The sequence below is a fragment of the Balaenoptera borealis genome, assembly GCF_965194805.1.
Source record: "Balaenoptera borealis genome assembly, chromosome: 21".
Lineage (NCBI taxonomy): Eukaryota > Metazoa > Chordata > Mammalia > Artiodactyla > Balaenopteridae > Balaenoptera > Balaenoptera borealis.
The window spans coordinates 26,251,135-26,266,233 of NC_138880.1; the positions used below are offsets into that span (position 1 = coordinate 26,251,135).

Consider the following 15,099-nt stretch of genomic DNA (forward strand, 5'->3'; position numbering starts at 1 on the left):
CGCACAGCGCCCCATCTCCAGGGGATGGAACACGTGCTCCTGCGCAGGGCCCCGTGGCTCCAGCCTCCCCAGCTTCCGGCGCTTCCCGGTCCCCCAGATGTGTTTCCCTGGTGGTGGTCTCTCCTTCTTCCTCTCTGTCCTCTTCCTCCCCCCTTTCCCCCTTCTCTTCCCCCCTCCTGTTAGTGTCCTCACATTTGGGGTCTGTGGGTCCATTCCCCCCCACGCGCACCTTGGGGCTCAGGCTGCCCGTGGATGGCGCCCTCCTGTTCGGGGCCTTACGATGCTCTGAGTCGGGAACATGGGTATAAAGAGATGCAGCTGCAGCCCGTGGGGGTGGTGCTCCTGGCAGGGGACACAGTTAGTGCCATGTGGGAGAGGTGATAAAGGTGACCGGGACCTACGTGGCACGAAAAGTCAAGGAGGGTATTTGATTCAAGCTTAATTTGGGAAAATGCTTGAGATTTCAATAGACAGAAAAGAGGAAGGAAGGTTGCCGGGTGGGGGTTGAGAGCCTGCGAGTGTCTGGAAGGTCAGGCCGTGGGAAGGATGTAAAGGATGCAGCTGGGAAGCAGGTGCAGGCAGGACAGAGGCGCGGGCTTCCCTGTGTCCGAGCGGTCCTCCTGGGCCATCAGGTGGCAGGCGGGGCTGGAGGAGGTCAGCCGGGGTCGTGACCCTTTCACCCCCGAATGCAGGCGGCCTCAGGGCCATGGGGAGGGGAGACCCTCATCCGCAGGAGTCCCAAGGGGGGGTTCCCTGAGCAGGCGGGGAGGCAGTCTGGGAGCCCACGAGGCCCTCAGGAGGGAGCGGGTCCCGGGAGCACCTGGCGGGCGTGGGAACCGTCTAGGGTACATGATGGGTAAGGACGTGGGACGGAGGGTCCTGTCGCAAAGGGAATTGTGGGACACGTTCTGGAGTGAGGAGCATCCCTCCCGCAGTCGACCCGGGGCTGGGGAAGGACAGGAAGACATCCTAAAGGTTCCGAGGCGTGGCTCGGGTGCGGTGGGGACACTCCCAAAGCTCTCAGTTGACCGCGGGGGTGCTGTCGTGTAACAGCGCCGCAATGTGTGGGTGAAGAGGCCGCCTTGCACCCAATAGGACGGCTGCCATCAGAAAACCAGAAAATAGCAGGTGTGGTGAGGATGTGGAGAAAAGGGACCTCGTGCGCTGTCAGTGGGAGCGTCAGACGATGCAGCCACCGTGGAAGCCAGTGTGGAGGTTCCTCGGAAGATTAGGAATAGAACTGCCATACGATCGAGGGATGTACCCACAGAACCGAGAGCAGGGAGGCAGGTCCCTGTCCCCCGTGTCCTGGCAGCTTCATTCACGGCAGGAGAACGGTGGGTTAATTATGAGGAATCGGCCACGCGATTATGGAGACTGATAGGTATGTACACATAGATGTGTATGTTTACATACAGGCACACACACATGCACACGTGCACACGCAGTGTTTGTACATCCTATTATCCAGTTGGTTCTGCTTCCCTGGAAAACCCAACCAGCGCAGCAGTTTTCTCCATTCTGTAGAAAAACACCCTGGAACAGCCCTGAAGGATGGTTTCCTGCCTTTTAACCCAGAAAAGGCGATCGATTAAGTGAACATCTTGGTTACACATGGTCTGTGCACTGAAATTTTCTTACGCTGCAAATAAATTGAATAACATTTAGTTAAATAGATGGGACCGGTATGCACCCTTGTCTACAGTAGAAAAGTAGGAAAGACGATCGTGAAAGGAGACGGGGGCGGAGGCAGAGCGAGCCTCAGGGGCCTGGGCAGGGTCGCCCGGCAACTGGGACGGGATCCCTTTTGAGCAGAGACTGGTCCTCCACGTAGGAGGCTGTGGTTTCCTGATGGAGCCCAGCGCCCTGTGGCCTGTGTCTGTGACCTGGGATCCACCTGTCCTGGAAGGTGATGGAGCCCCGCAGAACAAAAGGCCCTGTCTTCCTGCTTGGAGTGGGGGGCATGGGGCAGCAGTGTCTGTTCACTTTATGATGAAACGAGAAATGCCTCAATTTCAGGTAAAATATATGCGTTTTCAAAAAGACTTTTTTTTTTAAAACATCTTTATTGGAGTATAATTGCTTTACAATGATGTGTTAGTTTCTGCTGTATAACAGAGTGAATCAGCTATACGTATACATATATCCCCATATCCCCTCCCTCTTGCGTCTCCCTCCCACCCTCCTTATCCCACCCCTCTAGGTGGACACAAAGCACCGAGCTGATCTCCCTGTGCTATGCGGCTGCTTCCCACTAGCTATCTACTTTACATTTGGTAGTGTATATACGTCCATGCCACTCTCACTTCATGAGCAGTTTTAGGTTCACAGCAAAATTGAGGGTGAGGCACAGAGATTTCCCATGTACCCCTGTCCCCCGCTCCTTCCCCAGCCCACTATCACCATCCCCACCAGATGGGACATTTGTTACAATCCATGAACCTACGATGAATGACACATCATCACCACCCAGAGTCCCTGGCTTACATCAGGGCTCACTCTTGGCGCTGAACATTCTGTGGATTTGACAAATGTATAGTGACTTGCATGCATCATTACAGAGTCAGAGAGAGTAGTTTCACTGCCCTAAAAATCCTCCATGCTCCCTCTGTTCACTCTCTCCACAGTTTTGTCTTTTCCAGGATGTCATAGAGTTGAATCATACAGTCCGTAATCTTTTCAGATTGGCTTCTTTCACTCAGTCGTATGCATTGAAGTTTCCTTCATATCTTTTCATGGCTTGAAGGCTCAATTCTTTTTAGCTGAATGATATTCCATTGTCTGGAGGGACCACGGTTTATTTATCCATTCACCTACTGAAGGACACCTTGGTTGCTTCCAAGTTTTGGCATTTGTGGATGAAGTGTGTAGGGTTTTGTGTTGACAAAGGTTTTCAGTTCCTTTGGGTAAATACCAAGGAGCTTCACTGCTGGATCATAGGATAAGGGTATGTTTAGTTTTTTAAGAAACCCCCAGACTGTCTTCCAAAGTGTCTGTACTGTTTTGCATTCTGATAGGTGTGTAGTGGTGTCTCATTGTTGTTTTAATTTGCATTTCCCTGATGACATACGATGTGGGGCATCTTCTCTTGCTTACTTGCCATCTGTATGTCTTCTTTGCTGAGCTGTCTGTTAAAGTCTTTCGACCATTTTTTAATCGGATTGTTTTCTTGTTATTGAGTTTGAAGAGTTCTTCGTATATTTTGGATAACAGGTTTTATCAGATGTGTCTTTTCTCCCAGCCTGTGGCTTGTCTGCTTATTCTCTTGACAGCATCTTTCAGAAGGTTTTAATTTTAATGAAGTCCAGCTTATCAATTATTTCTTTCATAGGTCATGCCTCTGGTGTTGTATCTAAAAAGGCATCACCATACACCCAAGGTCATCTGGATTTTCTCCATGTTATCTTCTGGGAGTTTTATAGTTTTGCCTTTTACGTTTAAGCTGTGCTCTACTTTGAGTTCATTTACATGAAGGGTGTAAGGTCTGTGTCCAGATTATTATTATTTTTCTGCACATGATGTCCAGTTGTTCCAACACCGTTTGTTGAAGAGACTGTCTTTGCTCCATTGCGTTGCCTTCGCTCCCTTGTCAAAGGTCAGTCGACTATGTTTATGGGGGTCTCGTCTGTTCCACTGATCCATTTGTCTCTTCTCTCACCGGCACCACACTGTTTTCATTACTGTCGCTTAAATATAAGCATTTGCCTCATTCTTAACTCCTTATTCCATATCCCTTTATAAACATAAAGTGACTCTGGGTCAGGGCTGGGTTTGCTCAGATTTTGTTCTAGCTTTTAACTGTGTGTTTGCTTTTATCTGGATTTACTGGACACACGTGTGTGTTGAGTAAGTAGGTGAAGCCTGAGTTTCTAGATGTATCTAAATTGTAACGAGATAGATGTAAAAATGTCTAGTAGAAGTACTTGAATTCAAATAGGTGTCTTGGTCTTTTTAAATTTTCTCTTCTTAAGGACATTTTGGTACTGCTTTCCTGTAGTTGTAAAAATCATTGTGCAGACTTGCCATGCACTACTTTACGTGAGTTAATTGTAAGTTCATTTAATTTACATATGTACATACTATAAAAAGAGAAGTCGTTTTAAGAGGCTTATGGTAGAGAGTAGAGTCGGCTGCTTCATACCCCCCTTCATACCTCGCCCTGGACCCAGAGACGCCGTCCCCATTCTTTCACCGTTTCCCCCTCCCCTGACTTCCCGCTGTGGCCGGGGGAGGCTGGGGCTCCCCCTCCCCAAATGCCCAATGTGGTTACTTCCTGACTTTGGGATACATTAATAGTTAGTACTTATATCACAGTAAATTGATAGGATTGTGCCTTTTTGGTAACGTCTTTCATTCACCGTTAGTTGCCTTTTTTAAAAGGCCTGGCTTTCTCTTCAATGTCTCCGTCGCATTGTCACCTCTTCTCTGCGTGTTCAGCCTCAGCCTGCTGTCCATCTGGGCGACGTCCCCCCACCCCGCGTGCTGGCCCACCGCCCAGGCGCCACGTTGGGACCCCTGCCCCTCCGTGACACCCCCGCCTCTGGACCCCTCGGGTCCTCGCGGCGGCCACGAAGAACGTCCTCTGGCAGCTGCCTCTTGGGGGTTCGGTGGGTCATTTAGGAAGATCTGGTCCTCCTCCTTGTCCCTTCGTCTCTCTTTCATCCATGGCTGATGTTGGGGGCAGTTTCCCTAGAATTTCCAAGGCCCTGTTCCCGCATTTCCTGGCATCCAGTGTCTTGCGCTTGGGTGCGTTTGGAACCCTCCTTTTGTGCTGAAGTTTCCCTGTAGTGTGCGTGAGGCTGGTCCTTCTGTGTTGGGCGCTCCGGGGTCCTGTCGAGTCTGAAATTGTCCCTTAGACACGGGGCCTGCTGTGGCTTGTCGGCACTGTGTTCCCTTCTGTTTCGTGGACCTTTCATTCTGGATGCGCCATTGGTCAGATACTCCAGGGATGGCCAAATACGTTTCTGTTCTCTCTTTTTTTCTCCTAACTCTCTGTATTTTTTTTTTTAAATCTACCTTCTGTGTTATTTCCTTGAATTTTTTTCAACTCTTAATTTTTTTGTAAAAAATTTGGTTCTCCTGTTTTTAGCTTCCAAAAGCTCCATCTTGTTCTGTGAATTTTCCTTCCATAAACTTAACATCTTTTTCTTGAGTCATGGACGAAATATCTTCTCTCGCTTTCTGAAATATTAATTATCATTATTTGAAAATGTTCTCTTTTCCCCTGTAATGTTTCTCTTTTCTCTAATTCCAGTTTTCTGTCTGTTTTAGTGTCTCTCAAAGTGGGAGTTTTCTTTAAATGTGTGGTAATCCTCAGCTGTAAGTCCTAATTAAGTGAAAGATTAAAATTTATGGAAAACGTTTTGGTGGATGAATGGGGCTTGTTGGCTGGTGGAATTGACCACACAGAGACCTGATGGGAAGCCAGAGTTTCCGTTTGGAGGCCCGCGTCATAAGGGGTATTTTTCTGTTTTTCAGAGGAGAACTGAAGGGTGAGGGAGGGTGGGTGGGGGAAGCGCGCCCCTCTCACTCTGGAGGAAGGTGGGAGGAGGGTTCAGGGGGGCCAGCCAGCCTCTTAGCTCTCCTGTCTTCCCCCGGGGCTCCGCTGGAGCCTGCGCTGCTCTGGTTTCCTTTAGTTCAGCTCATTCTCTGGTGGCTGGTGAGGGGCTGGGCTGCCTGTGTGGGCACCTGGAGGGGCCGCACTGGGTGAAGGTTTCCAGCGGCCTCGCTCCTGCCCTTGGGGCCCCTGCAGGCACCTCTCCGGAGGCGGCCGGGTCCCCGACTGCCAGCTCTTCTGAGAGAGCCCTGTATCTCACAGAGACACGCTGCAGTCTCTTTCTTCTGTGCTCGCCCATCCTGTTCTTTTTGTGCCTGTGGATTTTTACTGTAGTCGCTCTGCCCACTTAAAACTTGACCACGTGCACCGACGGGACGGCTTCGTTAGACACATCGCCGTGTTGCTTGGGCGCAGCCTGGGAGCCGGTGGTTCTTCGGGCTGAGCAGGTGAGCAGCGCTGGGAGCTCGTTAGACGTGCGGTGTCTGTGTGTGTGCGTGTGTGTGCACACGCGTGTGTTTAAAGGCGCAGCAGAAATTCATGGAGAATTTGGAGCAGAAACCTTGTTATCAAGTGTCCTGAGGTATAACTGATATACAAAGTCTGCGCACATTCAGTGCACGCAGTTTGTTGCGTCTGGACACTTGCACACGCCTGTGAGCCCATCAGCACAGTCAAGGTCGTGGTCACCCGCGTCTCCAGGAGGTTCCTCACGTTCGTTTTTGTGGGGAGAGCACCTCGCGGGGCGCAGACAGTGCCGCTGAGTGGGCGCCCCCTGCGGCAGGTCTTGGGGACACCACCCCACCACGGGGAACCTGGAGGGCTTCCTGCTGAGAGGAATGCGACTTCCGGGGCTCCGGCCCCTAGTCCCCGACGGGATCCCTGCAGTCTGCACGCAGCCCCCGGCGACACCCACGCAGGCAGCTTCTGCCCCTTGGCTGGTGTGACTTTACCGGTTTTGGTCCTTGTAATCCCTGTCCAAGCCTGCCGGGTGACGGCTCAGGGTTTGAACGCCTGGCCGGAGCAGTCCTGACCCGCACCCCAGCTCCGGCCCTCCTGCCGCGACCTTGCTCACGAGCAGGGTTGCGTGCGGTGACGGCCCCGACATCAGGGGCAGTGACGTCGCCTGCCCTTGGGCACGTCTGTCCCATGCACTCTGGCCGGTGTCCTCCTCGCGTGCCCTCGGTCCATCCTGCCAGCTGCCTGGGAGCTGAGAGCAGAGACACAGGGACCACGTGTGTGCTGCGCCCTCCGTCCGGGCAGCGGCTTCGGGGCCTCCACCCTTCAAAGCCAGCGGCACCGAGCAATCTCGGCCGGTGGGGAGCTGAGCAGGAAGCACAGGGTGAGCGCCAGGGGCCGCGGACAGGACTCGCCCGGCCTTCACGGGGTGACGCCAGCAGGCGCCTGACCTCCGCGTTCCTGCTACCACCACCTGCGAGCACCCCCACACCCTCGTGGGACCGGCCGTCCTGGCGACGCGATGTGGCAGGGGCGGCTGTTAGGAGGTGACGTGGCCTCTTCTGGGGACTAAGCTAAGGTGGCTTCGCCAACACGCAATTGGCCAGAACAGTTAACGGAACATTAGTAACGTCCTGACACTGAATTGCCGTCTGCATCTCAGAGGGGAACAGTGTTATTTACTGTTTAAACAGCATAGCTCTTTACTTGTACACGAACCTCGGGGACCGAGGGGGTCCAGTCAAAAGTGGCTTGTTGACTGGAGCCCACCTGGCTTCCTCACGAGGCCAGCGAATGTGGTGACACAGGAAAGAAGGGCCCAGAGAGCAGAGGATGGTCAAGGAACAAGAGCAACACTCAAAATAACTTTATATTTGGAAATAATTTCAAATGTAAGAGTTAGGAGAAGAAAACCAGGACCCAGAGTCAGAGGGTGCCGTGTAGATGGAGGGTGCCGTGTAGACGGAGGGCGCTGTGTAGCCGGCAGCTGAGGCTCCTGCTGTACAGGGGTCTTTCCCTCGGCCCCGCCCACTTCCTCTCACAGAGATGCTCATTTTGGTCACGTCTCTCTCGGGTGTAATTACTACTCTTTCGCATCCCTTGGGGCTCTGCGAGGATTCTTTAAAACCACTCAGATCTCATCAAAATCCCCCCAGCCTTAGCACCCATTGACCGTTCCTGTCTGATCCCACGTTTACGACAATGATTAGGCCATAGTCTTAAATATGAATAGGTAAGCCAAGGAGCGCCCCTCTGGAAAGTGCTGGAGAAAGTCAGTGAGTGGGTGTGTCAGCTTTGGAATCAGAAGGGATGCAGATTTACAAGGAGCCCAGGATGTGAAGTGTGTGTGTGTGTGTGTGTGTGTGTGTGTGTGTGTGTGTTTGCACAGTCGGACATCGAGGGCTGGGAGAGATGAGTGTCAAACATGGTCCCAGGGTTTCTTGTCTCGACGTAGAGGCATTGTGAGGGCATGGAAGGGAAGGGAATCATTATTCTGGAGAAAAACTTCTGCATTCATTGATCATATTTACTAGAGCCTGTTGTATACTCAGCAGACCCTGAGCTGGTCGAGGGCAGCGTTGTGACTGCAGCGTCTTTGCAACACCTGCTTCTCCCCTCCACTGCCTGATTCATTTGCTCCAGAGGGGGGTAACGCGTGCTTCTTGGCTGAGAATGTCGGGATTTGTAATCAGGGAGGGCTGGGGAATGGTTGCAGCCTCATCGGTAGAGGATTTAAGATGGAAGTTCAGCTTTTACCCTAATTGAGTTGAGAGAGCATAATCATGAACTTCCCACAGAGATCTCTTCAGTCACAAATTCTTTCTACATCTGCGCTTTGCGGTTGCCTCACAGTACTGAAGTTTCTTGGGAAAGCCATTTTCCATTATTTTCACCTTCCTTTTGCTTATCAAATAAGATATTTCCTTCACCTTTTCCTACCCAACTGTGTGTGTAAACACAGGCTTTTCTTTCACATTTTCTTTGTGACTCATCCTTGATAAAAGCGTCTTGGCTTAGATCCTAGAAGATGGACTCAAGGAACTGTCCCCATCAAGCCTCCATTTTCAGGTTCTAATTGCATCTCATATTTTAAAAGCCATCACAGAATTGGTGGGCCCATTTACCTTATTGTAGGCGTCCCCTGAGTGCAGCTTTCAAGGTACTTTGAGGACCCATTAGAGACATACATTAAAACAGAACTGCATTACCGTCCTAGGAGCAGCATATATAATCAGCACACTTACCTGATTAACCTCTTTGATGAAAAATGTATGTATCAGAATTTTTCAGTACTGTTTAATTTGTTAGATCGTTCTGGGCATGATGACTGTGCAACATTGAATGGCCTTATTAGAAAAACACTTGCAACAGTTAATGCGATGCCTTTCTCTACCTGAATGATAACCACATGTCTTTTATTTATTTGTTTTGAAACAGGTTTTGCCCGGCATTCTGCAGAAGCATTGCTGTATATTACCAGACAGGAACACAGGTAAATGCATTTTGTTCTTCTGATTTGAGATTCTTGGTGTTATATCTGTGGAAAATTGAGAAATATGATTGCATAATTTAGATATCTTGGTTTTCTAAGGTGGTTGTTTTATATATTGACTGAAACAAGCAAAAAAAAAATGGATGATTCAGTTCTACAGTGAGTTGTGACCGGAGCTCAGAGACCTGTTTTTATTTGAAGAAGGAAATAGATTCAGATGATTGTTGCCTTGGAATTTGAAGGGAAACCGGTCGTCTTATAAAGCTGAATATATTAATTTCAAAGTTGTTTCCTTTGTGGATGATATTTATTAAGGCAAACCACATTATTGGCTAGCATGGAATGGATTTGGAGCCTGTTTGCAATCAAGGCTTTCCTTGCAATCAGGGTAGGAACTGGCCAGGTGTTACATTCTTCAAACCTCGAGGATCTCAATGAACAAAACAATAGGATGGATATCTTGAAGTGGGAGATTCTATGACCCTGTGATTTCTCATTGTCAGGCAGATGTATGTGGTTAGAGGTTGTAAGTAAGGTGGTTTGCATTACTTTTAAGGAAACACGATGGAGGGAAAAAAGTCTGAAAAAAAATCCTTTGGAACTTTGCTGTTTTAAAGTTAAACAAACAGAATAATTTATGTGACGCGTGTTATCCTGTGGATCTGGGTCTCACTCGCTCTAACTTAAAGTGTTTTATTCAGAGACTCAAGTCCTGAGGAAAAGATCGAGATGCTGCTTCTTTTTTGCACAGGGTTGTATCAGAGTTTATTCATTTCTAGAATCAGTTGTGTCCTGCCAAATATGTCTGTCTGTGTCCCAGGATACTTTTGCTGGATATGAAACAGAGGCTTCTGACATTTCCTTATGTGTTTTCTAGCTAAACAAAATGAATCATAATGGACTCTTCTGTGATAATTAGAGGAATGTAATCTGTTGGGAATTTCTCTACTTTTATCATAAACAGCATCTTGACCGGCTGGTATGTTTACCGGGGTCCCATTCGTAAATGACAAGGCACTGTTTTATACCATGCATTCCAATGTAAAACACCGAGTATTTTGGAAAAATGAGATCTTAGGTATTTTTTTTAACTTATGATTATGGATAGATTATATTACCGACTCTATTATTTTTCAAAAAAGTTCATAGACCTGTCTCTGTTTTGGTTCTGCCCAATCAATTATGTCTCAGCTGCAAATTTGAGCAAATTTACTGCTTATAGGGAAGTTTGTTTAGAACATGGTTAGATATTTTTTTGAGCCTATTTCTATTTTCTGAAAGTCTTGGTTAGTAATGAATATATGAACAAGTCACATGTGAAAAAACAAAGATTTTGCAAACTGTGTCCATCAACAACTGTGAGTATAACACAATTTAAGGTTGGAATGCATTTTCCAGATAAGTTTCTCTCTTCCAGGTGAGTCATTACTGATTCTGAGAAGCATCAAAAATAATGATAAAATTAATTAAAAGTTAAGTACTGTTCTGTGGGGATCTAAGTGGATTTTAAATATTGAAATGAGTTTTTTCTATTTTTAGACAGTTTGTTATATAAGAAGTTTCAAGTTAATATAGCAAATATTTCCAAATTGAGACGCTTCATTTGCTTTTCATGAGAATGCAGGTAACCAACCTCTAGAACCAAGAAAGCTGCCTTCCATTATGACTTGAATATTGATGCCATCTGCTAGGCAGTTTCCTTAAAAATATTTTTATATAATAGAGTGTTTCACTTTGAAGTCACTGCCGAGGACTTGAGGCTGTGACATTAGGTGTGGAAATGGGAAAGAATCGTATTAAATGGGGAGAAAGAGGAGTTGGCTGAAATTATAGCTTTTAGAGGTGAAAGATGTGAGAATTTTAGTTTTTCCACATAATTTGATCTAATAGGTTTGAAGCTGCTTAATTATTTAGGAAATGTTTGGAAATTTCTTCAGACTCAGACACAGTGGTATTGCTTTTGCATTTTAATGGCAAATAGGGTCCTTAGGAACTTGAATGTAATTTGGTTTTACCTTAGTGGTTTTATAGAAGACTTTTCAAATTTTTGATTAAGAAGATCAACTTTGGACTGTGTAGAGGGTTTCATTTTGGGATGATACAAAACATTCTGCAGGTGGATGGTGGCGATGGTTGCACTACAGTGTGAATGTACTTAACGCCACTGAACTAAACACTCAGAGATGGTTAAGATGGTAAATTGTACGTTACGTGTAGTTGACCACAATTTTAAAAAAAGATCGACTTTGGGATGAATCATGGCTTTTCGTTTTGTTTGATTTTTACTTATTTTAGAAGTACTGCATGCTCCAGTAACTTACGTATGTTGTAGCTGAATGTCTGGAAGAAGACCCACCTGTTTTCTGGTGTCTCATTGCTGATATGCTCAGCGGGGCTGCGGGGAAGTGTAATGAGGTCGCTGTGCTCTGGGGTCAGCTTGGCTGCTGTGGGACACAGAATTCATCCTTTCTCCTGCTGTTTCGATACCTGTGATCATTTTGGTTCATGATGTGAAGAGCCAGACTGAATTCTGTTGAGCACCTCTGTAGATGACCTTATTTTTCATGTTTTTCTTGGGAACACTGGGAGTTGGGTGCGTAAAGCATGTCTGTTGTGAAGGAGGAAACTTCCACGCAAACACACACACACGCACGTACCAACCCCACCACAGACACACACACACACCTGCCCCACCACTTAGATACACACACACCTGCCCCATCACACACACACGCCCCATCACCACATATACACACACACCTGCCCCATCACACACACACACATACACAACCTACCCCATCACACACACACACAAACCCCTGCCCCATCACACACACACACCTGCCCCATCACACACACATACACACACGCACACACCTGCCCCATCACACACACACACCTGCCCCATCACACACACATACCTGCCCCATCACACACACACACACGCACACACCTGCCCCATCACACACACACACCATCACCACATATACACACACACCTGCCCCATCACACACACACATACACACACCTACCCCATCACACACACACACCTGCCCCATCACACACACATACCTGCCCCATCACACACACACACATGCACACACCTGCCCCATCACACACACACACACGCACACACCTGCCCCATCACACACGCACATGCACGGACCTGCCCCAGGCTCTGAGCTTTTCTTCCCGTTCACGTCCACCTTGACTCCCTTCCCTTGTTCTGGTGGCTCAGTCGGCCTCTTCCCTGCTTTTGCTCCCGGCTCCTCAGACGTGGCAGTTGGGCTTTTTTGGTCTTTTTGTATCTTGCCCAGAATTTGCCCCAACTGCACAAGCATGCAGTTATTTTCAGTGCCGTACAGCTTCTTTGTATCTGTTGCTTGAGGAGACGTGTGTCCAGGTGCAGGCCCTGCAGCACGGGGGCCCAGCCTGTCTCAGTATGACCTTTGTCAGAACGGCTGCTGAGAGGCTGTCCCTGGGTCCTGACCTCCTTCACCCCCTGTGTGGGGGGAGCGGCCTCCAGAGGGCCAGGAGCCGGGTGGCCCCTCGCTGCAGCGGGAGGCTGGCAGGTCGGTCCATCTTCCCTCTCCTGCTCCATGTCTCACGGGTTCGTACCCGACTTACATGTAATGACCGTCACATGACGCGTCAGCTGTACCTCCCGTAGGAGAGAACGCGGCCTGTGAGCGTGTTTCCCAGACGGTGTGCCTTCGACCAGTGAAGGGGCTGGGGCTCCTTAGTCCTTACATGGTCTGGATTCCGTATCAGTTTGTCAGTGCCATTCCCTCGGAATCTCCATGCCATTTGGGAAAATCAAGCCTAGGCAGGAGTGAGCTTAGTAAATATTGTTTTCTTTGGGCGACACAGTGGGCTGGGGTACTGCCCCTGAGCTTAGTGGTCTCACAGCATCTACTCCCCCGTCTATCAGGACACAGCCTACTCGGCTGGTACAAATAACTGGAAGTTACGAGAATGACTGATTTTGCAGTAAAGCAGCAGTGGTACTTACCTATGCAGACTTTCATGATAACTAAATAATGAAGCATCAAGCGGATTAAGCACGTGGCAGTATTTGACTTTTGAGATACATTATATCTCCACAGGGAAAGCAGAATGATTGTGAAATAAGCTGTATATGAAAACTGGGGGGAATGATTTTAAATCCTTTCCATATATTCTATGTCACTGATCTTTGCGTGTTTGCCAACCTGTGGCGTGGTGTCCATGAAGACTCAGTGTTACTCCGACCTTGGGTTCCTCCCAGTGATGTGCTGGCCGGCACTTAACCTCCAGCCTCCGGCAGCTGGTGCGAGGGCGGCAGGAAGCCTCGTGGGGTGTTGGCCCGTGTCTGGGGTGCACACGCCTCGCCGTGGTTACTGGACATGGGTTTGGGAGGGGTCCTCACTGTTCCCAGGTCCCAGTAGCAGACAGAATGCCAGTGGTCTGAACCTGGTGCCAGTGGTCAGAGCTAGCGAGCCTGGCTCTTGCCTTCACTTCTGTGTCCAACTCCTGAGGGGTTAATTTAGGGGCCGTGGTCAGCCTGTGCTCCCCCCGTGGGGGCAGGTTGTCCCGTTGTGTGTTGGTGAAATAAAATCTGGGATTAAAATTGAATGTTTGCAATGGGGCGCTTAGTGTTAAAAAGCTACATAGCAAGAACTCTTGCATTTGGGCACTGAGTGTGTGCGCTCCATCACGCGAGGGTTCAGACGCCTTTGGGGCACTGGACCCAATTACACAGTATTGAACCGTGAGCAAGGCTGTTGCCATGTGGACGGCCATGGGAAGCTTGCATATTGAGGTCAAAGGCAGAGGGGACATAACTGTTGAAATAGTGGGAACGGCCGCTCTGAGGAGTCCTAAATCCCCTAAGTTTCTTTTGTGCTGAAGGTTATAAAAAGCCTTTAATTTCATGTGGACAAGTGAAGGAAAATCAATGAGTATGTTTGCTCCCTTTGCTGCAGACCTGTCTGAAGGAGAAATTGTGCCCAATGACGGGTCCGGTAAGAGTTTGGCAGTGAGTGTATCTGCGGAAATAAAACCCTGTTTCATTAATTTCACGCTTAACTTACATGTGATTCTTAGATCTGTGTAGACAGTGATGTGACTTGTGTTCAGTTTAAGTTCTAACATGAATGGTGGACATTACACCTTGTGTTTTTGCGGTGTTTCTGGTTTATAAGGCTCTTTTATATTTATTCTGGCTAGTCCTACTGTTTTCTTGTGAGATAGGAAATAGCCCCCTATCTGCCCCCCGTTTTGCAGATCAGTAATTAGACCCAAAGCTGTGTGTGAATTTCACTGTCACACAGCTGCTGAGTATTTTGCTGAGACCCAAAGGCAGGTTTTCACTCTGAGTCAGTATATGATTCCATCATGACCCTTAATAAGTCCTTAATCTTCCAAGTGTGGGTTTCCTATGAAACATGGTGAAAGAACAAAATGGTGTGGACTGGGAATCCCGATGCAGGGGCACAGCGGGAGGAACTGCTGGCAGGGCCTCTGGAGCTTCAGGATGTGAGATGGGGGAGTACACCAGGTGGGTCTGTTGCTGAAAAGATGTTCAATCAAGTGGAACATTTTCGCACCTGGGGTGCCTCACTTTTCCAAACACCAGGTGAATGGCATTGTAACTTACTAGGTTAAACATAAGATGTCTTGTCTTTGGAAGATCAAATCCTTCAAGTAAGTTTCTTTTACCCAGAGACTGAAATTATTTATAATGCCTTTTTTCTTTCCAAAAAGAATGGTGGTTGTGCAAATAGGATGCCAGATGATATGATTCATAAACTAAGAATAACTAAGGCAGCGCCGAGCTGAGCTGGATGAGGGAAGTGAATGTCTCAGCCATGACGACGGTTTTCCTTCCAGCCTGTATCTTGATGATCCCGCCACGTTGGGGTGCGAACGTGCTTCCCCTTGCTTCACCCCCTTGCTGTCCACCGACTGGAGATGGATCAAATCCTCATATGCTTAAAGGGCTTTATTTCATGCACTGAACATGGCTTTATTAGAAAACTGGACATGCTAGTTAATTACTGCCAGAACGAAAGGCTGTGGATCCGTAGTTTTAAGGCCAGAACTGTTCTATTCC

General features: G+C 48.3%; 1 protein-coding gene across 10 annotated transcripts in view; it reads left to right on the forward strand.

The window, feature by feature from the left end:
- Positions 1-15,099, forward strand: part of DLGAP2 (DLG associated protein 2) — a 729,374-nt gene that overhangs the window by 154,807 nt on the left and 559,468 nt on the right. For all 10 annotated transcript variants that reach the window (XM_082375176.1, XM_082375174.1, XM_082375178.1 and 7 more), the window contains one exon: positions 8,951-9,005. Coding sequence is in view for 7 of the 10 variants with exons in the window: in XM_082375174.1 (XP_082231300.1) it covers positions 8,951-9,005 (55 nt within the window). In the remaining 3 variants the exon portion in view is untranslated. The remainder of the gene's footprint in view (positions 1-8,950; positions 9,006-15,099) is intronic.